This window comes from Copadichromis virginalis, linkage group LG23, assembly GCF_057382275.1.
Source record: "Copadichromis virginalis isolate Kocher_CV1m ecotype Utaka linkage group LG23, C_Virginalis_male_GT1.1, whole genome shotgun sequence".
NCBI lineage: Eukaryota > Metazoa > Chordata > Actinopteri > Cichliformes > Cichlidae > Copadichromis > Copadichromis virginalis.
The window spans coordinates 45,370,970-45,392,859 of NC_140639.1; the positions used below are offsets into that span (position 1 = coordinate 45,370,970).

Here is a 21,890-nt window from a genome sequence, read left to right on the forward strand (position 1 = left end):
ATTCATTTCTATGAAGGAGTATTGATGCGACATTAAGAAAAAAATATTACAGTTGTTGTTTCAAGACAAACTGTTGCTGTAGCCTATTGAAATCCTAATTCTGAATCGACAGTTTCCTCACATGAACTAAAAAAATGGTGAAAGGGGAGGGGCTTTTATTTTGGAATTACCAAGCGGAAAATATGTTTTGCTTAATTGGGTTCGGCTTTGCAACTGATTTGGCATCGTTAGTCAGTGCACCTCCTCGCGCCCCGCCGGCCGCTGGTTGCCTCGAGCGCAGAAAGACTTTGAAGCGCCGAAAGAAGCGCGTGAGGACCAGGAGCCAGACTCGGGTCTTCTTCTTCGTTTACTTTCAGTAGTCACAGACACGGCAAGCAGACCCACAGTCCAGCAGCTCCTGTTTATCAGGAAGGTGAAGAGTAGGAGGTGGAGGAGAGGATAGGAAGGGGAGACAGACAGCACCAGTGTCTTGGCGCATTGGAGCTTATGGATTATTGAGAAGTGAAGGCCAAAACGTGGATCAAATATTTATGAGGACTTTTTAAAAAGAAGCAAAAAGACGGAGCGGGGTAGCGCAGAGATTCCCCGCAGTGGTTCACCTGCCCGTTCCAGTGCCGTGTGTGCGCTCTCACTTGACCAGAGACCAGAGAAGCTGCTGGGTGAAAAAAAAGGACTGTGCATCTAGCGCGTGCGTGCGTGTTTGCGAGTGTGCAGCGTGCTGGTGTGCGCGTTTGGAAAGGAGCCCCCCTGCTGCAGTAGCCTACTCGCTCGCCGCGCGGGTACAGGGATGCCACCGACTTGCTGACGGATCTCCGGTATCCGCACCCCTCCCCTCCTCCCGGACGGACGGACACACCGACCCCTGCCATCCCCACTAATATGCAATGGTTTTTTGTGCAGAAGCCGACAGCTGCCGCGTACCGCCGACTTCACGCTAGCGCCGCCGCATGCCTGTCCGTCGCTGCCGCTCCTCTCCCCGCGCCGCGCGGCAGACGACGCCATTTGAAGAGGAGCGCTCGGGGGCTTTCCACGCCGCGGCGGCCGGGCAGCAGCAGCGACCGCTCCTTGGCTGAGGACCGCCGGCAGCTAGGGCAGCCGGAGGCGGGGACCGAGGAGACAAGCGCCGCGGCGGTTGCTCTCTTCCTGCCGCACGGGGACGACGTCGACGCGGAATACGTGCGGTTGGTGGTCTCCGAGCTCGTGGGGGAACCGGGCGAGAAAGCGGGCGAGGAGCCGGGCTTCCTGCTCTTATTCTTGTCTATGGTGCAGGTCAGGGCGGCCAAGCACCGCCGAACTGAGCCCAACAGCTGGCCGGCTCTGCTGGCATGCAAACAGGGGGGCGTATCAGCCCCCATGCGGTGGGTGAATTTTAGGCTGCCGCATCCGGAGCGCCTCTCGTCCCCCACCTCCTCTTCCTCCACTCCTTCCTCCTCCTCCTCCTCTCCCCCCGTCTCAGCCAAATCCATGCGGTTTATTTGGAACAACATTTTCAGCAAAGGATCGCATATGCTGCAGTGTCTTTGTGGCAGGAGCCTCAAGAAAAACAAGAACCCAACTGGTGAGTTTGTTTTGTGCGCGTGTGTGCGTGTGCGTGCTTGGAGGTGACAGAAGAAGACTTTATTAGGTGTTCTGTGTGTGTGTGTGTGTGTGCGTGCGCGCACGAGCGCGAGCCTGTGTGTGAATTCCCTCCCGAGACTGCACTGTTCGAGCGCTCGCTGGTGTTTCTCCGCAATCGTGGTTGTGCAGCAAGTGAGAGCGCCACGGGAACGGTGGGGGTGTGGGTGGGGTGGGGAGGTGAGGTGGTAGGGTGGGGGTGCTAACTTATTAGCACAAATACTGAGTATACGGTTGGCAGTGCGTGCCGACAAAAAAATAAATAAAATTAAAGGAAAAGCGTGCCGTGCCGTGCATGGCAGAGATGCTGCAGACAAATTAAGTCTAATGCAGCATGCAGACCCGTTCAGGCTCCAGTACTCTGCATGATTAAACAACACATGGCCTTATTTAGACTTCCACTGTGGATATACAGTGCATGATGTGGAAATAGGAAAGAGTCCCGTGTCTGTGTGTGTGTGTGCGTGTGTGTTTTCTATTTCAGTCACATCTCTTCTCCTGAGATCGAAGTCTGAATGCGATGCTGCGCACAGCAGAGCTTCTTTGGAAGGAGTAGGGGGTGTGGGGAGGACCCCTAATACTGTATGTGCGCCAACTTTTTTTTTTCATTCAGGTGAGCCGAGAGTTAGCGCTCCTCGTGCTCACGTGCAACATGTCCACCTTCAGGGATGGGTCTGTCACACAAAGATGCAAAGATTTGAAGTCAGAGGGAGATTTGATTGAATTTACCAATTCAGAGAGTACAGAGGGCAGTCTTGCAAACTTAATTATCAAACTTAATTAGTTTGCTTTTTGTGTTTGTTTTGTTTCAGCAGATTCCCCTCTGTGAGGCTGAAAGCAGAGCAGAGATTGACACTGGCATCACTAATGAAGCAGACATTGTTGACTTTATTGGCATATTAACATTGCACCAGAGAGCTGGCCCATGTAACCTGCACACAGTGTTGAGAGGGCAGTTAAATGATGCATGCCCTGTAGTCAGATATTTTCAGTGAACACAAGCGAAAGTTTATTCAGATTACTCATCGCTTTGTCACTTTTTTTATTCACCGGGCTTTTGTTGAGTACTTCATTGGCTCATGAAATGACAACAGGTAATAAGGAGTTAACAAGTGATCTCAGGTGTCAGTACGAGTGGTGGTAAATTGGAATGTGCACATTTGTAATCCCATAACTTAAAAAAAAATAGATTATGAGTCACCCTAGATAGAAACTGAGAGGGGAGTTCATTTTACATGCAGTGCCAGTGTCCAGATTCTGCAGCTGGCCTTTTTTTTCAGTGTGTCTCAACAGCTATTCATCAGTTAAAGGAGCAGTACACTACACAAGTCAAATAGACAGAGGACTATTTGAAGGGGTGATGTATGACGTTTTTCCACTCTTTGTCACTATCTGCCTTTGGACAAAGTGAAGGGAGGTGCTGGTGCAAATAGTAGACTGTATCTAAAAGATGGACATAGCCACCAGTGCCTTCACCCATTGGTTTTGTCATTTTGGAGCCTCAGTGTTGGCTGCTGCTGTGTAACTTTCTGGTGTCAAAAGTGGCTGTTTTTGAGTTCTCATCTAAGACTAGCAAGCTTGGTTAGCAAGATGTATTTGTAAACACTACAGGTGCAACACACAGACAGATAGAGGACTGCATAAATATAATGATACTTGACCAAAAGAATCTAAAACGTTAGCAGCAGCTGCATACAGAATGTTGATATTGTTCTGTCCTTCTACAAAGTCCTTTGCAACAGTGAGGTAATATCTGAGAGTCCACTGAGCCCACAGAGTGAAAAAGTATTCAGCTCTGAGAAGAAAATTGACCTGCACAGCGGATCTTCAGAGGGTACGATGAGGTCAGCCATTAATGCTGTGTCTTCTCTTTGTCCCTGAATACTAAATGCTCATATCTTTTTTATTGTTTGAGTGATTACAAAGCACTGTCACCTTTTTGGTTTAGAGCTGATTTATGAAAAGGACAGGTATGCAAAAAATTTCAGCACCATGGACAGCAACCAGCATTTCAAACCTAGGCGTTGAAACATTTTTACAACGTGTAACCAGAGTTATTAACAGTTATTTAGAATTTAGCTGTCATCGCTAGGCTATTTCATTGTTTTTTTAGATGTTTTATGTATGTGTAAGCATCAATAAGTCCCTGCTTTTTATTTTGCTATGTTTTCTGAAGCAGCAAAGAAGAAGTTTAACAATATTCAGTTTAATATATATCCTTATCCTATTCTGTCCTATAGAACAGCATACTGTGTTAATCATATTAATCATGGAGAGATAACAAAATATTTCCAGCATTTTGTTAGGTACACCTTGTTGGTACCTGTTTGTTGTTGCCTTCAGGGCTACTGTGGCTCAGGGGTTTGGGAAGCGCATCTGTAACAGGAAGGTCGCCGGTTACAGATGCGCCGGTTTGATCCCCGGGCTCTCTGTCCTGGTCGTTGTGTCCTTGGGCAAGACACTTTACCCTACCGCCTACTGGTGTTCGCCAGAGGGGCCTTGCTTCTGTCAGTCTGCCCCAGGGCAGCTGTGGCTACAACCGTAGCTTGCCTCCACCAGTGTGTGAATGTGAGAGTGAATCAATAGTGGCATTGTAAAGTGCTTTGGGTGCCTTGAAAAGCGCTATATAAATCCAATCCATTGTTATTAGGGCTGCCTTAATTTTTCATGGTACAGATTCAACAAGGTGGAGAAAACATTCCTCAGAGATTTTGGTCCATATTGACATGACAGGGTCACACAGTTGCTGCAGATATTTTGGCCATACATCTCTCATCCATGATGAGAATCTCCTCCTCCACATCCCAATCCACCACATGCTCTGTTGGACTGAAATCTGGGGACTATGTAGGCTGTCTGAGTACAGAGAAGTCATTGTCGTGTTCAAGAAACCAGTTTGAGGTGATTTGAGCTTTGTGGCATGGTGTTTTATCCTGTTGGAAGCAGCTATCAGAAGATGGGCACCCTGGTCATGAAGGCATGGACATGCCCAACAATATTCAGGTAGGCTGTGGTGTTTAAAAGATTCTCAGCTTGTACTAAAGGTCCCAAAGTGTTACATCACTACCAGCCGCCTGAGCAGTTGATACAAGGCATGCTTTCATGTTGTTTATACCAAACTCTGCCCCTTCTATAAAGCCTCATCAGACCAACATTTATCCAGTCTTCTCTTGTTCAGTATTGAGGAGCCTGTGCAAATTCTTACCTCTGTTTCCTGTTGTTAGTGGACAGAAGTGGGACCTGGTGTGATCTTCTGGTGCTGTAGCACATCTGTTTGATTTGTTGTGCATTCAGAGATGCTCTTACCAGACCTTGCATGTCACCGGTGGTTGTTTGAGTTTTTGTTGTCTTCCTCTCAGCAGTCTGGTTATTCTCCTTTGACCTCTTGTGTCAAAAACATTGTCAGGCCGGTGTTAAGTTTGACTAACGTCTAAAGTCTTGTAGTTTTAGCCGACTAAATATCATGAGATTAAATCCAAAGTTGCCTCAGTTGACTAAAACATAAAGTTCTGTATTGGTGAGAGTTGCTTCACATGGTTTACAAAGCATCTTCTTTAACTTGACATCAAACGTGAAATGTGTCCATATGTCTGCTTATCTCTTCTTTATTAACATTTTGTTGAGTGTTTATAAAAAAACAAAGAGGATGGGAGCTTCAACTTATTTGCAGGGGGGCAGATCATATTGTGCATGTCTAACCTTACTGCCTCCGTAGATTAATTCTGAATTGATCACTTCCCACAAGATATTTAGTTCTGATTGGATCTCGTGTCACCAGAACATTTTCTTTTTTTTTAAATTCATTGTCCAAAGTATCAGTACAATTGATCGTAGTTTTTGTACGTGCATTAGTTTTTATTTACTTATCGTCTTGTTTTCAACAGAAAAAAGTTCACTGATGAAAACTATGATAAAAGTTATTGGTTAACGAATAAACTTTGGCTCTTTGAAAACTACAGACAGTTTGTGAAATACTGACGACACCAGCCTAACCGCCACCATCAACCATGCCACATTCAAAGTCACTGAAATCACCTTTATTCATTTTAAACTTCATCAGGTTGCCTATGTGGCTAAATTGATTGAGTTGCTATCATGCAATTGGCTGATTAGATATTTGCATTACCAACCATATAAAGTGGTTTCTGAATCTATATTTATACTTTATCAATAAATGAAAAAGGCTCGTCTTATTAGAAAACACTCATTTAGTGTTTGGCTCCTGAATCTTACAGATTAAAGTTGAAAACAAACAAAACCAAACCATTTTTGCTGTGCTGACACAGGTGAAATAGCTGGTTTGCTAATAACTGCAAAGCATTCACAGCTTTAAATCCTGCCAAAACGTCACAGCTGGCAATTTACAAAGTGTCACATGACTGGATGTGTTTTGTTTCCTCTGGGCGCTTTGTTCCTACTTTAATTCCTTTTTATGTTGCGCTCCTGTGTGCTCATTTGATGAATTGGCTCGGAGCAAAGCTTGCTGGGTTTATGAGAGAGCGTGTGCATTCCTGTGATACACAAGCAGGACTCTGACAACTGAAATGCTCCTAACCAGAGCATTACACCAGCAGCACACTGCACACTAACACGCACACTTAAAAAACTTTCACACCCACTCTTTTTTTAGGGGTGTAAAATGTTATTAAATGCATACATTATGAGTCACAGCTTTGCTTTCAAACAGTTGACGAATAGACAAATACATAATCTGCTATACATTTTTTGGTAAACTTGTGTTGAATACAATGTAGCACTAGCTGCTTCCAATAACTGGCATGCTAAGTTCATCAAAAAGTTTGTAAGTGGATGCAGTTAATCACATTTTTCTGCAACAGCAGGGCACATCACACTATTTGTGTTTTGTGACAATTCAGTTTATTCTGCCATGGAGAAAATAATCTGTTGATCTGTTGTAACACCAAGCACAATGTTGTGTAAATAGCTGAAATGAAGTGACTGCAAATATTGAATTCGGCTTCAGAAACTCGGTTTCTGCGTGTGTTTTGTCATATGAGGCAATTAACCGAAGAAATAATATCTCACCCACCCACACGCGCAGCGTGAACGTAAAGAGGAACAGCACTATGTACTTAACACTATCTTGAGAGACATGAATTCCCACCAGTATCCTGCTGCAGCTCAGCCTGCAGATTTATAGCAGCCAGCACTATTTAGCTGTCTCCCTCTTCTTCAATTAAAGATAACATATGAACTCTTGCTCTTGTTCTCTTTATGTGCGGGCATTTATGTTGGCTGTCAAATACGGACCTGCTGATGGGAAGGAGACAGAGTTTAGCTGACTCAGCATTTACTGACCTTTTCTTTTTCTTCTTCTTCTTTTTAAATTTTTTTTACCATGAACTGCACTGTTTAGTGAGGGTCCGCCTGCATGGCTGAAATACAGCTTTGTTCAGCGTATACACGCGCTGATGGGGGTGATCAGAAGCAAGCTTCGGTTTTGGTTTCTTTATAATTGTAGTTGCTGCTGTTGGATGATGGTATAACTCCCAACTCTTGAGCCACGATCAAGAGTTGGGAGTTCGCCTTGTAATCGGAAGGTTGCCGGTTCGAGCCCCGGCTCGGACAGTCTCGGTCGTTGTGTCCTTGGGCAGGACACTTCGCCCGTTGCCTACTGGTGGTGGTCAGAGGGCCCGGTGGCGCCAGTGTCCGGCAGCCTCGCCTCTGTCAGTGCGCCCCAGGGCAGCTGTGGCTACAATGTAGCTGCCATCACCAGTGTGTGAATGGGTGGATGACTGGATATGTAAAGCGCTTTGGGGTCCTTAGGGACTAGTAAAGCGCTATATAAATACAGGCCATTTACATTTTGATCTAGAGTTGATTTAGCTATTTGGGATCAAAGCTAAGCAGTGACCTCTGACAAATAACCTAGTTCAAAAGCACCAAAACCTGCAGTTCCTCCAGTGGCCACTTGAGGCTGACGCTCAGTGTTAAAATGTTTGCAGCCTGGTATTTTATTGCTCTCTAGCTAATTTCCCCTCATCTCATTACAAGGATCTATTTTTAAAAGTTAATTATGGCTCAAATGCACCACTTTGTGGGTTCTAGCTGTGTACTGGGATTTACATTAGCTAATTCAAGGCACTGAACCGGACCTCTCAGCTGTGCTGGTGCCTTTTGGAACATCAATCCATCCATTTAAAAACAAAACACTTAACCAGTTCAGTGGGGTTAAAAGCAGGGTGTAAACGTGCACGGCAGACCCAGTCGTGTTCTGTACGTTTTTTATTATTCTGTGCACATCAACACCAACACCATCAACAACCAGTCAGGACCCAGTCCCATATTTAAGTTGGCGGGGCATAATTGCTGCTGCCATGCAGGTGTGCTCGCCTGCCCTGCACGGCCCCGCAGACCACGCCCCACCACACAGGGTATACCCTGGTCACATAGACAGTCTGTTGGAGGGCTAACACACTTACACCTACAGCCAGTTTACAATGTTAAGCTAACCTAATATGCAAGACTTTTAACAGTGAGAGAGGAAGCAGGAGTGCCCAGAGGTCCCACATAGGCATAGCAAGAACATGTAAACTCCACACTGCCTAAATTTGAACTCAGAACCTTCTTGCTGTGATGCAACAGTGCTAACCACTGCACCACCCTGACACTCCCTATTGGTAGCATTTTAATTAAATGATAATTAACAAGACTTCCTGTATGGCAGCAAGCTGACCAAGAATTTTGAGCTTAAATTTTAGTAAGAGAAATTCCTATATTTGATAAAGTCTTTTAGTTAGTGCTAATTAGCAGGTACCTGTGAGTGTGCGCTGCATCTGCACAATTTAAAGATCCACCACACTAATCAAGGCTGCTGGTTACCAAGCCCTCTTGTCCAAATATGGACACTAATGGCTACAAAAAAATTAAGACGCTGAAAGGTTTACAAATGGTCTACAAACCTGTAGTTATGGTCACTTGCCATTTACCATCCTTTATATACAGTCTATGTGTTAAGTGATTTTGTTCAAAGAATGGCACTACAGGCTATATAACTGATATCAGGGACTAAATTCAACTAATGCATGTAGAATCAAGGCCATGGAATCAAATACTTGAGTTTAGTGATTCGGTTTGGCCTCGCTGTCAGTGTATATGTTCTGACAGAAAGAAGCTGAGTGAATGGTGTCTGACTACTGAAAAACTTCTCCACTAGCATCTGTATCATTCATTGTTAAGAGGAATAAAGCACGGTGTTACTCAATGTCTCGTGTCTCATGTGGCGTGACCCAGATAGAGACTTTCACCTTTTATAGCACACGTAGGCGTGCGAGTCCATGCATCCACACAGGCAAGCTTGCTCACCTTCTTCGGAGAGTTTCCATTAAGGTGTCTTACTTTATGTTTTATTCAAACTCTGGAGTATAGCAGCAGGGTTCGTGCCAACTCAGATCTGTCGCTGTAAGCGAAAGGGTCACATATACACAAACACGCATGGACTAAACACGCCATCTAAATATATTGCTTTTAAAAAGCGGTTATGCTGAGATCTGCCTTCAAAATCCACCTTCGTGTGCGTTGTTGAATCAATTGAATTGTGTGCTTCTTTCTCTGTTCTAGCTGCGCGCTGTTATGTTGTCCACAGATGATGAGTTGGCAAAATAGTGACAGCCGTAGTGATGTCTGTCCTCTACGGTCACATGGAGGGTTTTGGTGCAGTACTCTAATATCCCCCCTCATATGTATGTATGAGTGTGTGTGCGTGTGTGTGTTTGTGTGTGTGTAAGGATGCTTATTAGATCATGGCGTCATTGTCCAAACACACTTAGTCTTCAAAAAGAGGGATGACTTTGCTGGTCCTTTCGTCTGGACTCATCATATATGCCATACCGAGCACTTGCACACACACACACACACACACACACACACACACCTTATATAATCAGGCTAGATTTTTGGTTAAAACAAAACAAACTTATATTGCAGACACAAGCCAAGCGTTATGCAACATTTATGCCAGAACTATAGGAATAAAATCTGAATATAACCAGCTGGGTGCCAGTCGAATCAAGTTCTGCTCAATGACATGGAGTGATTCAGATTGATGGCAACATGTTGGCAATTTGCATTTTAAATACTCCAATTTTTTACAAACTTTCAACAATCTCTCGGAGAGTGATTGCAGTCAGTCCAAGCCAGACTGCAGCTGCTTGCATCAAGGTTGCCTCCTGTCAGGTGACCTGTGCAATTGCCTTGCGGTCAAAAGTTGTCATGAGTGTGCAACAACCTCTGGGGTGGAAACAGTTGCAAAATGTGAAAACATTCAATATAATCAGCTGGCAGTCAGCAGTTCTGTGTAGGTGTAAGAAGGTTGCTGTCCTATTTGACTTGTGTGACCGAGCTGTTAGCTTGCTCTGAATTAGGGGGTGGGTTTTTCAAGCTAAGTCAGACCAGTGTTGGATTTAATGTGAATTTGCTAACGTTATCACCAGATGGTGGCTCTCGATGTCAGCCTTCTTGTTCTTAGTGCTCCAAGAATATTTTTATTTATTTAAATATCAATACTTGGTGTCTCTGTATCTATACAATGTTGCCATGCAAAACACTATCCTCTATCAATTTTTCCCCGCCCCTAATAAAAATGTAGTTAGGATGTCTTTAAAAAAGACTCACTCTTAATAAAGATCGCAGCCACACTGCTAACATCTTATGTCAAGGACAGTGTCTTCACTAAAAAGGAGGCTTTCATTCATGCTGTAAGCCAAGACAGTGAGTTATATAATCTTATGAAACATCTCAGTTCTGCTGCAAATCCTGTGTCATTAAATTTCTGCCTGGATAGGACAGCAGAGATGTGGAGGTAAATAAGTGTAGTTATTGCAGGGTGTCAAAAAATCGTTTGAGAAGCTAGTGCTGTTAATTACAGTGGAGCAGCGTTCGCACTGGAAACACTATAATTTTCAAAATGAAGCAATGAGCGAGTGAAGAAAGGTGAGGATGTGTGTGTTTCAGCGTGGGTGTAGGAGCACCCGCATGTGTCTGGACTCGGCTCCAGGTATCCGTCACGAGAGAATGAGCGCCCAGTGACATTTTTCCAAGTGCACTTAAAAAAGCAACAGGGCATCAAAGGCTCCACTGAGAAGTGTTTTCACAGACTGAACGATAAGGAGCAGAGAGGCACTTGACGGCATCTCGGTCTCTCTCTGTGACTGGCTACATAAAAAATGTTTAATTGTTGTGGCCGGAGCTGCCAGATACACTCGGTCAATGTTACCATTGCTCGAGTACAGAAGGACAAGACTGGAGGAATTCTGTATTTTTCTAAAAACACCTCAAATCAGTGCAAACCCACATTATGGTCTTCATCAATAGTGCCGAAAGGACAATAAAAACTTTCCTTCCATTAAAGGCGACTCTAAACATTTGAAAAGCCCTCCTGTGTTGTTTGTTTTTGATGGCTTTTCAGTCTGTAGCTTTTCTTAGCACCTCTCCTTGATATCTCTCCCTTTGTTCTACCTCTCAGTCACACACTCGAGCTGACTTTTAGTCTTCTCTTGTCTGTGTTAACCTTTTGCTTGATGACAGCCCTGCATGACATAATCACCATATCTATCCCACTCACAGTGTGTGTGTGTGTGTGTTTGTGTGTAGCACTAGAGAGAAGGGTGCAGAGAATTTAAGAAGTACGTTTTCCAAGTAAGTCCAATGGGCTGGTGTTTGCAGGTGTGTGCGCGCCATGGACTTTGAGTTTATATTGAAGGTAGCGGAGAAGAGAATAAAGGCTGCTTTAGGCAAAGCTGAAGCAGGTAAGCCACTCTTTGCTAAAGGACGTAGAGCAGAAGAATAAGACTAGCTTTGCTTACGTAACACCCTCCTAGAAACACACATCTTCAATAATACCTGTAGTCATAAACATACTTCTATGCTTTTCATAGAAGGTTTTAGGAGGATTTAAACTCACCCATTAGATCTTTACAACAACTTTGAGAAAGTTGGTTAGAAACAGGCCAATCACAACTGATCAGTCTTGACTTTAGTTAAAAATTGATCACAAAGTTATTGTTAAACCAGAGTTTTTAAAATATATTCATTGTTTTGTGTTAAATTTAAGCGATTATTGGGAGTGTAGAGATGAAATAGCAGGTTCTTATGTGTTTCTCTTGTGTAAACTTGAAATTGTGACAAGATCAAACTTTTTTCTTTGGTGCATGTTTTGTGCCATGTGAGCAATCAAGAATTCAGGAAAGAGTCCAGCATAATAACACAAATGTGTCTGTTGTGAATAATCCCACCAATCTACGTCAATAATATTAATATTAGGAGGTATTTTAGTGTCTGGTCTTGATCACGACGACTCAAAAGGACACACACCGTCCTTATGCATTTGGACCAAGAGCACAGAGAACACAGTTAGATGCACACAACACTTAAAATGCCTCTTGTAGTAATTGATAAGTCAGGCGTTGCTCTCTAACGTCTGCCTGGAGGTCTCTGTTATATAGCTGTCGATGGTGTGTCAGTATGTGTGCATCTAGCGGACAGATGAGGTCATCCACTCATCTGGTGCTTGATTCTTTGCAAAGTTGTTTTTTCCTCTTGCAGTCGCTTGTTTTGCTCTTTTTGAGCCACATCAGGCTTTGGGAACACAGACGATACTTGTCAATTGTAAAATTTCATTGTTTGCTGTGGTCTTTACGGGATTTGCAGAATACAGTAGATTTATCTGAGCATTAGAGTCTGCTGCTTGTATTTTTTCTCTGTTTACTGAAGTAAATTGAAAGCTGAAGTAAAGTGAAAGCTTTTATGAAACGGTATTCTTTAAACATACTGTTATTTAACTCTAACTGGGCAGAAGGATCTTGCTTTATCAAACATGACTTGGAGCTATTAGACTATGCAAAGTGAGAATTTTAAAGGACTTGCTTTGAGAAAAATTATATTGAGTTATTATCTGATAAATGTTCTGCACCGGCCATGAAAAGGTTGCACCACTGCCTTCAGCTATTATCAAAATAAATCTGTTAATAAAGGAATTGTTACAGAGTGCGTATTTTTAGATATATCCGATTTTCTCACTCAACTGAAATCTCCTTTTTTTTTTTTCGCCACAGAGGAGATTTACTCTCACATCGGTATTGTGTCACAGTTTGAATTGGATGCAGTCCCATGTTAGCCTCACAGGCTAATGCACCATGCTGCTGAACTGTCATTGTTATAGGGATTACCGTACACACAGACATGCCACATGCACATATTTCTATAAAAGGTGTTTCCTTTTATGTAACACTGTGTCTAAACCAGATTTGTGTGTGAGGTCTTTTTAGTGTCACAGCAAGGCTAAGTCATGTGTGCAATAAGTGGAGACTCCCAAAGAATATTAGCTTTGTTTTTGTGACTTTGTGAATTTGGAGTTAAATTCTTGATAGAATTATGGTGGCTGTAGCTGAAGAGGCAGAGCGGGTTGTCTTATAGCTGGACAGTTGGTGGTTTGAACCCCAGTCATGTGTCCTTGGGCAAGATACTGAACCTCTAATGCATTCATCGGCACATAAGTGCATGTGTAAATGGATGAATGAAGCATGTGGTTGAAAGTGCTTTGAATGCTTGAATTGATTTAAAAAGTGCTACACAAGTACAGTCCTTTCACCATTTTACCATTTAGAACATCAGAAAAAGAAACAGATGAAATAAACCAGGCAGTAGAAAGACAGTAGTGTGTAAAAATGTTCCCACTTAAAACAAGCATGCTAGGGTAGGGCGATATGTAAAAATATTCCAACCGACAATCTTCAGTCCAGTCCAGACGATGGGGAATACATTTGCGCATGCGCACTTTTTGATGATTTGCAATGTAATCATGCATGGACTGATTTGGGCGTTTACAACACAGAAATCCATCGTTTGGATTCATCAAACGTCCTCACCTGTTAGTGAATCACAATCACTGAGTAATAGACCAAATGATTGTGATTCACAAGGGAACATAAGATCCCAAAACTTTATACCACGCTCAACGAGGCAGAAACGCAAGATTAATGAAGAAACAAACCCAATAAAACTGTTTACTTCAGTCCACTTCTTTAGCCCTAGTTGCTGATGCCATGCTTCTACTTTTCCAGCTTCTACACAGTGCACCGGATGATGTTGCTCTGCAAGCAAATATATTTCATTTAACTGGCTTTACCTTGAGGTTAGCCTGGCATAATTTGGTTAGCTCCTCATCCAAGCATGACAAAGGCTCCAGAAAAGTCCAGCTGAACACAATAATTTGATTGTGGTACACTAAACAAGTTATTGAACCTAAACATGCCAGCACCAAATCCGTCAACCTCTTAAATATGTTGGGGCTATTGAGCTCTAAAAGAGAGACACTGGTAATGGATGCTGGTTTGTCTTTGAGATCCTCAAGCTATCAAGGACAAGCTTGTACAATAGACAACACAAAAGTGAATCATCCCACTTGAGGACAAGAACTGGTCTTGACCAGGGGGTTCAAGGGTCAAAGTCATTTTCAAGCATCTGTTTTAGATGCACTGGCTTTGCGTTAACTGTCCCAGCCTGATGCAAATAGATGTGAATTCTCCTCAAACAATGACAGACTCACAAGCCAAGATGGTTTCACAGGATATCATCTTGGCTGGTTCCACTTCCTTAATTCTTCGATAAGCCAGGCCCAAGCCAGCTCCGATCAGCAAGAACCCTGTTATCATGGTTCCGAATAGGTAGATATCTTCAGCAGTCAGGCTCACCCGAGCCCAGACTTCTCGTTGAGAAGGGGTGTCAATTGCATTCAGAGACCAGTTGATCAAATCCATAATTCCTCTTTTAGGTTTTAGAGAACAGACTGTGAGAGAGTGTTCCAGGGAAAAGTAAGTAAAAACACAAGAGAAGACAAGGACATAAGAAGCTAAGCAGGGAAGATAAGGGCAGTAGAGGAGAAAAGTGCGACCGCCTTCGCTGAGAGCCAAATGAGAAGATGAAGGAAGAAATCATTTTTATCACAATTAAATTCAATTTGCCTCGTACCAAACAGTTTGTAGTACAAACTATAAGACATATATCTCAGTCAGCGTCAATTAAAAACATGGCGAGAGGCAATTATCACACAGACACTGTACACCCCCTTAGGGCACTGCAACTGGATATTGCACTGCAACTCACACCAAAAATTACAACCCTGCAGGCATAATACTGTAGCTACTGCAAGCCAGAGCCCTCGGCACATATGCAGGAGAATTTCTGCACGAAGAAACTGAAATGAGGTGGAAGTTCAAAAAGGCTCAAATCTCTCCAAAAGTCTTTTCTTTGAGCGGTGCAATAACTGAGCTGGTGAATGTTCTGCCCTTTTGAACATGGAATGTGACTCTGGTAGAAACATCAAACAAAGAAACAAAAAAGGTTTAGCATCAAAGCTGGGGCCTGCACTATGAAGCTGGATTAGGGGTCTAGGAAGGTAACTTCAATTTGACATAGGGTTACAAAGGGTTTTCATTACTTACATCGCCATGGTAACTCATGCTGCAGGCCTGCTGTAGATAAACACGTGTTACTGAATATGCCATCAACCTCGGTGTGCAATTAGTAAGAGGATATATAGTTTTAGGGACACTAGTTCTCCAGGTTTTCTGAAGCTCTTTCTGTTTCTTTGGACATTTATTTTCAGTCCAGTCTTTGTACCTGACCATTTTCACAGGAATGCTTCTTGTTATTAAGACAATTAACTAACCTATGAATAATTCAGACAGAAAATAACACACCTAAATCAAGGGATGAACCAGTGTTTCTGTACATAACAGAGAACTTAGTAAAGAAGCTATTTAAAATGATATCTTTAGGCACTTTGTATCTGTCACAAAACACATTATTTGTTCAAATTTTTTTAGTTAAATGAAAGATGAAAAAAAGTAAATTCTTTGTGGAAAACATGGATGCTGCTTCCTATAGTCTAAAGAGGAAAGAGAGCACCTGGCTTGTCATTGGTGCTCAGTTCAAAAGCCTGAATTACATCTATTACAACAACATGGCTTAATAGTAGAAGAGTCCTTGATCTGGCTTTCCTGCAGTCCAGACCTTTACCTAGCTGAAAACATTTAGCACATCATGAAACCAAAAACATGAAATCATTTCCAATCAATCCAAATCAATCCTCCATCAGACAGGAACAGGACAGCATTCCTGTCCAAAACGTTTCAGCAGCTGGTCTCCTCAGCGCCCAGATGCTTATGGACTGTTCTTAAAAGAAGATTTGATGCTACACAGCTGTAAACATGGGCCTGTCCCATGTTTTTGTAAGACATCTTGCTGCCAACAAATTGAAAATGATTTAATCATTTTCTTAAAATGCCACATTCTTTTAGTTGGCAACTCCACCTCTCCCAACCAACTACAAAGAACTGTGAGCTAAAGCAACTTTTTTTATGGCCTAGTGGCTGAAATTAGACCTTTCGTCACTCAGTCTACGGGCTGCCTGGAGCTGCTGCTGAGAAAAATAAGCTTAAGTTCCCACACAGCGTGTGCACGACTGTGGGTGGCTCTGAAAACATTCTCCATTGTTGAGCAGCAAATGCTTAACAAAGTATTTTATCTTTTTGTCATATTATCTAACTATACACTTTGCTCCCGTTACTGAAAAGTAATTTGTGCGTCTTGTTCGGTAAGCCTTGCATACAGACGTGTATGAAAGCTAAACAAAAAAACCACTGTTAGGGAAAAATAAGGCGTCTGTCATTGCAGTCAAGCCGAGCTCTAATCTCCTTCAGTGAGGAAATTATGGAGCACGCAGTTGACGTATTGTCTGTCTTTCAAGCTGCAACAAGCAGAACAAAACCTTCAATGCATAATAGTACAGATGGAGGACATCGAAACTAACCCGAGTTTCCAGCCTTTTGTATTCTGCCAGAGCATCTGAGCATTGTGAACACAGTGAAACCTGCCTGAGATGTGACTGACTCATTTACAGACAGGCCAGAAAATTACAGTGATGTAAAACTTCTCAGAGCAATGAGAAGAAAATCATAGCCATTACTCACTAAAGGTCCACAAACGGTTGGCAGGAGGAGCAGTGGGTAGGGGGCTGAGGTTTAGTGCAGGTTGGGGGAGTGCAAATCAGTTATACTTTGCCTTCTGAAGTAAATGGATTAGCATTGACAGATATATTAGATTTCTGCAGACCAGTCTGCTCAGGACTATAATGTTCTTCTTCTGGACCACACAATAATTTTACTGTCCATCGCTGCAGCAGGATCAACAGGAGGGTACACTTTTTTCACAAAATGGGTCAATACACGAAAAGGGATTGTGAATGGGAATGTGTAAATGATATGTGCTGTAAAAGGAAAAGAAGCTTATACATGGAGGAGGCACAGTGGTCACAAACATTTTGTTTTTTTGTTTTTTTCCGTTGGGCATCTTTCTTTGCCTTTAGACAATAATTCTGATGGCAAAAGAGCCAAACGGGACAGGCAAAAAAAAAAAAAGAAAAAAAAAAAGGGGGGGGGGGGGGATTACATTTTGGCCACAGAAGGTACAAAACATGGACGTAGCTTCTCAGCCACTTGAGGCTGGCTTCAAAAGTGAGTTTAAAACTGGAGTTTCAGTTTTAAGGATTTCCTGTTTATTGTGGTAAATACCCATACTTATTTAGCATCTTTTTCTGTTTCTGTTCTGTAATTGTCTGCTCACTCATCATTAGTTTCACTTGTGTCCAGTCAGTTCTCTGTAACTCGGTCAGTCCCCCTGTCCCTCATTCCCCTGGAGTAATTTCACATTACAGAAGAAGTTCTTAGATTTTGGTGTTACGGTCCTAACAAAACACATTTTTGGCCATAACTTTGGATTCACTAGCTAAATGATAAGTCTGTGTATGTTTTGTATTCAAAATCAACTTAATAGTGACATCATGATTTTCTAAGTTTGGTGGTGATACTGAATTGGTAAAGCTAAGCTTAGGCTCCCACCGTACGCTCTTGTTCTGTGCAGCTGGAAATATATGTTGAGCATCCATATATTAAAATCTGTAGCTTCATCCATATCTGAGGGATTGTTTTCTGTCACTGCCACAACTTTTGTGTTCTGGTGGAATACACGGAAATGCACTTTTTAAAAATCAATTCAAAGCCTTTATACAGTGGGATGCAAATGTTTGGTCAACCTTGTTAATAGTCATTATTTGCCTGTATAAATCGTTGGTTGTTACAATAAAAAATGTCAGCTAAATATATCATATAGGAGACACACACAGTGATATTTGAGAAGTGAAATGAAGTTTATTGGATTTACAGAAAGTGTGCAATAATTGTTTAAACAAAATCAGGCAGGTGCATAAATTTGGACACTGTTGTCATTTTATTGATTCCAAAACCTTTAGAACTAATTATTGGAACTTAAATTGGCTTGGTAAGCTCAGTGACCTCTGACCTTCATACACAGGTGAATCCAATAATGAGAAAGAGTATTTAAGGGGGTCAATTGTAAGTTCCCTCCTCTTTTAATTTTCTCTGAAGAGTAGCAACATGGGGGTCTCAAAACAACTCTCAAATGACCTGAAGACAGAGATTGTTCACCATCATGGTTTAGGGGAAGGATACAGAAAGCTGTCTCAGAGATTTAAGCTGTCTGTTTCCACAGTTAGGAACATACTGAGAAAATGGAAGACCACAGGCTCAGTTCAAGTTAAGGCTCGAAGTGCCAGACCAAGAAAAATCTGGGATAGACAGAAGCAACGAATGGTGAGAAGAGTCAGAGTCAACCCACAGACCAGCACCAAAGACCTACAACATCATCTTGCAGCAGATGGAGTCACTGTGCATCGTTCAACCATTTGGCGCACTTTACACAAGGAGATGCTGTATGCGAGAGTGATGCAGAGGAAGCCTTTTCTCCAGCACAAAGAGAGACACTTGAGGTTTGCTAAAGCACATTTGGACAAGCCAGCTTCATTCTGGAATAAGGTGCTGTGGACTGATGAAAGTAAAATTGAGTTATTTGGGCATAACAAGGGGCGTGGAGGAAAAAGAACACAGCATTCCAAGAAAAACACCTGCTACCTACAGTAAAATATGGTGGTGGTTCCATCATGCTGTGGGGCTGTGTGGCCAGTGCAGGGACTGGGAATCTTGTCAAAGTTGAGGGACACATGGATTCCACTCAGTATCAGCAGATTCTGGAGACCAATGTCCAGGAATCAGTGACAAAGCTGAAGCTGCGGCGGGGCTGGATCTTTCAACAAGACAACGACTGGAAACACTGCTCAAAATCCACTGAGGCATTCATGCAGAGGAACAAGTACAACGTTCTGGAACGGCCATCTCAGTCCAGACCTGAATATTATTGAACATCTGTGGTGTGAGTTAAAGAGCTGTCCATGCTCGGAAGCCATCAAATCTGAATGAACTAGAGATGTTTTGTAAAGAGGAATGGTCCAAAATACCTTCAAACACAATCCAGACTCTCATTGGAACCTATAGGAAGCTTTTCGAGGCTGTAATTTCTGCAAAAGGCGGATCTACTAAATATTGATTTCAATATTTGCCAAAATTTATGCACCTGCCTGATTTTGTTTAAACAATTATTGCACACTTTCTGTAAATCCATTAAACTTCATTTCACTTCTCAAATATCACTGCGTGCGTCTCCTATATGATATATTTAACTGACATTTTTTATTGTAACAACCAACGATTTATACAGGCAAATAATGACCATTAACAAGGTTGACCAAACTTTTGCATCCCACTGTATATGTTATGACAGACATGGACGTGGCCAAGTTTGTTTCTTCTCTCTTCATTGTGTGCAGACACACAGACACGAGTCAAATCGTGACATCAGATGGTCATGAATAATTTAGCAGTGGTTATATATCAACTTCATTTCACGACGTGCTGACTGACAATGCTTTTTTTGTGCATTTAGTCAGTTTTTTCTCTTATCCCTGTAAGAGTTTTATTAAAGTCAGCCAAATACAACATCAGATATCATGTGATATGTAAGATAAAGGTATTCGTGAACACTGGACTGCAGGTGAAAGCTAGAGAATACTATTCCCTATATTTCTTCCCGCATTTTTTTAAAAATGCATATATATTTCATATCTCTCTGCCACCTCCACTCAGCTTTCAGCGTCTTCCTTAATTCAAACTCTCACTTGAAGGAGTTCTCCTTTCGCTCTTGTTATCTCTCTGCCCCCCCCCACACACACACCTCCATCTTCTCGTGTAGTTGGGATTTTTTTTTTTGGAGGGGGGAAAGATCTGGAGTGATTATATAACTGTTCTGATTCAGAAGCCTTCCATTTTCAGCTGTTATCTTTTTTTTGCGTTGAAAATCGTCGCTGATGATTCGACCCTCGGGTGGTTTGGCGGTCTAGCGGTAAGCACAGCTACAAGAAGTTGCTGGTTCAAACACACTGCTCTGTGTGGAGCTCCTCTGCTCGACTGCTAGGGTCACTCTGATCATCTATAATCATTCTAAATTGGCCGTAAGTGTGAGTGTGAGCATGTTAGCCCTGCGATGGCCAGCTGAACTGTTCACCCAACCCAGCTCCAGCCTATCAAACTGGATAAGCAGTTAAGAAACAGATGGATGGATGGGTGCATATGGGAATGCCTCAAACCAATGCCAGCCCACATCAGTTTATGGCTCAGCTGATGCCCTTTTGGGGATCCCATTGACAAATCTCCTATGTGCTTGAAACTCCCCATACTGTTACATCTGTAAGCTCTTTGCAGACTCACTTCTCAATTTCCTGCAGTTTAATCAGTGTTGAGTCTGTTTTTATTGATATCTGCTCTGGTCTGTGCCTTGCTGCTGATCTCCCTGCAGTTTGGCTTGCCACAAATGGACATGGAAAAGTGGTGAGGCCCAAGAACAAAGCCATGCCACCAAATATGAATTGCTTTTGGTGCTAAAATTTATTTACTGTCCTATATGTAGCTATTTTTATATGTGATATAATGTGAAGGATTGTTTTACTGGTGGTCCATTTTATAAACCATTTTCATTTGTCTTGCTCCTACAAGAGCTTTGATTAAGTCAGCCCAATACAGTATCAGATACCATCTGTAATGTGAGATAAAGGTCTAAAATTAGAGATGGAAACTGGACTGCAGGTTATTCTGTGCTCCTCTCAGTTAATGAGCTGCTACTTTAACCAGCAGCCATACAGATAAACACGTGGACCTGATTGGAGCATTTCAGGTAATTCCAGTGCCATTTTTCTTTTTCAATAAACACTTGGTAACTCTATGGAAATTGGCATGACTAATATAAACTTTACTGCCACTACTTCATACTTCAAAGTGGCACAAATGGCAGAAGGCTTTGAATGGCATTTCACGGGAATATATAGGCTAAACTAAAAACTGAGACATCACTATGTAATCAGTGTGAGAGTGTTTTGGAGACAGGAGTACTTGATCTTGGGGGTAGTTGAGTTAGTTGCTTTTCAAGTTTGTCAAGAAAATCCGCCATGACAAGAGAGGGGGGAATTGTGTGTGTGTTTTTTGTGTTTTATTGTTTTTAGGGGGTTTTATTCAAGGTTATCCAGACAATTTTTCTATTCTATGATGTATGCACGATACAGTGGACTGCAAAATGCTGTAAGTAATGGCACAACATGAGTGTCAAATCATTGTACGCATGTTTGTGTTTGTGACTCTGTCTCTTGTGATCAGTTTCTCCGTCCTTTTTCTTCATTAGGTTTCTATTTTTCTATTTTTTAGAGAAACATAAAAGTTTACATCTCTTGCACATTATCTGCTAGCTACATTTGTTCTTTTCATATGTCAAGAATTTCGAGTTATTACCTATTATTACAGTTTAGCATATTTGATAACTATCTGCTAAACCAGTATTTAACACGTCTACACAATATGCATACTAATGAGCATTTGTACACTATAAGAATAGCCTGAAATATATGGGCTGGGCTATATATTAGCTGATGCTGACATTTACTACAACCGATAAGTGAAAGTTTAAGAAATAAAGAACAGATGAGAAAAACACCCTTCAAATGTCTTATGAGCAATCGGTGTGTTCCCAGCTCCCAAAACAGCAGGTCTGTCCCTGTAATCGACCTTAAGACCTTTGCTGTTGATCAACAAATTCTGAGTTGGAGGAAAAGGGAACTTTGTAGCTGCTCCATGCACCTCATACACAGAGAAAAATCTGCAGTAAGCCCTCAGATGTTGTATTAAAATATGCAAGGGGGCATGAGGTGTACTAGACCATTTTGTTTCAAGGCTTTTGTAAAAAAATTTAGATTAAAAAAGTAAAATAATATAAAATATGGTATTATTTAAATTGCATTAATA

At 42.1% G+C, this 21,890-nt stretch overlaps 1 protein-coding gene across 1 annotated transcript in view; it reads left to right on the plus strand.

Annotated features, from left to right (window-relative positions):
- The first annotated feature begins 246 nt into the window (after nucleotides 1-246).
- LOC146681725 (fibroblast growth factor 14-like) overlaps nucleotides 247-21,890 on the plus strand; it is a 69,655-nt gene continuing 48,011 nt past the window's right edge. The window contains exon 1 of the mRNA XM_085447554.1: nucleotides 247-1,558. Coding sequence (XP_085303680.1) covers nucleotides 880-1,558 — 679 coding nt within the window. The 5' untranslated portion in view covers nucleotides 247-879. The remainder of the gene's footprint in view (nucleotides 1,559-21,890) is intronic.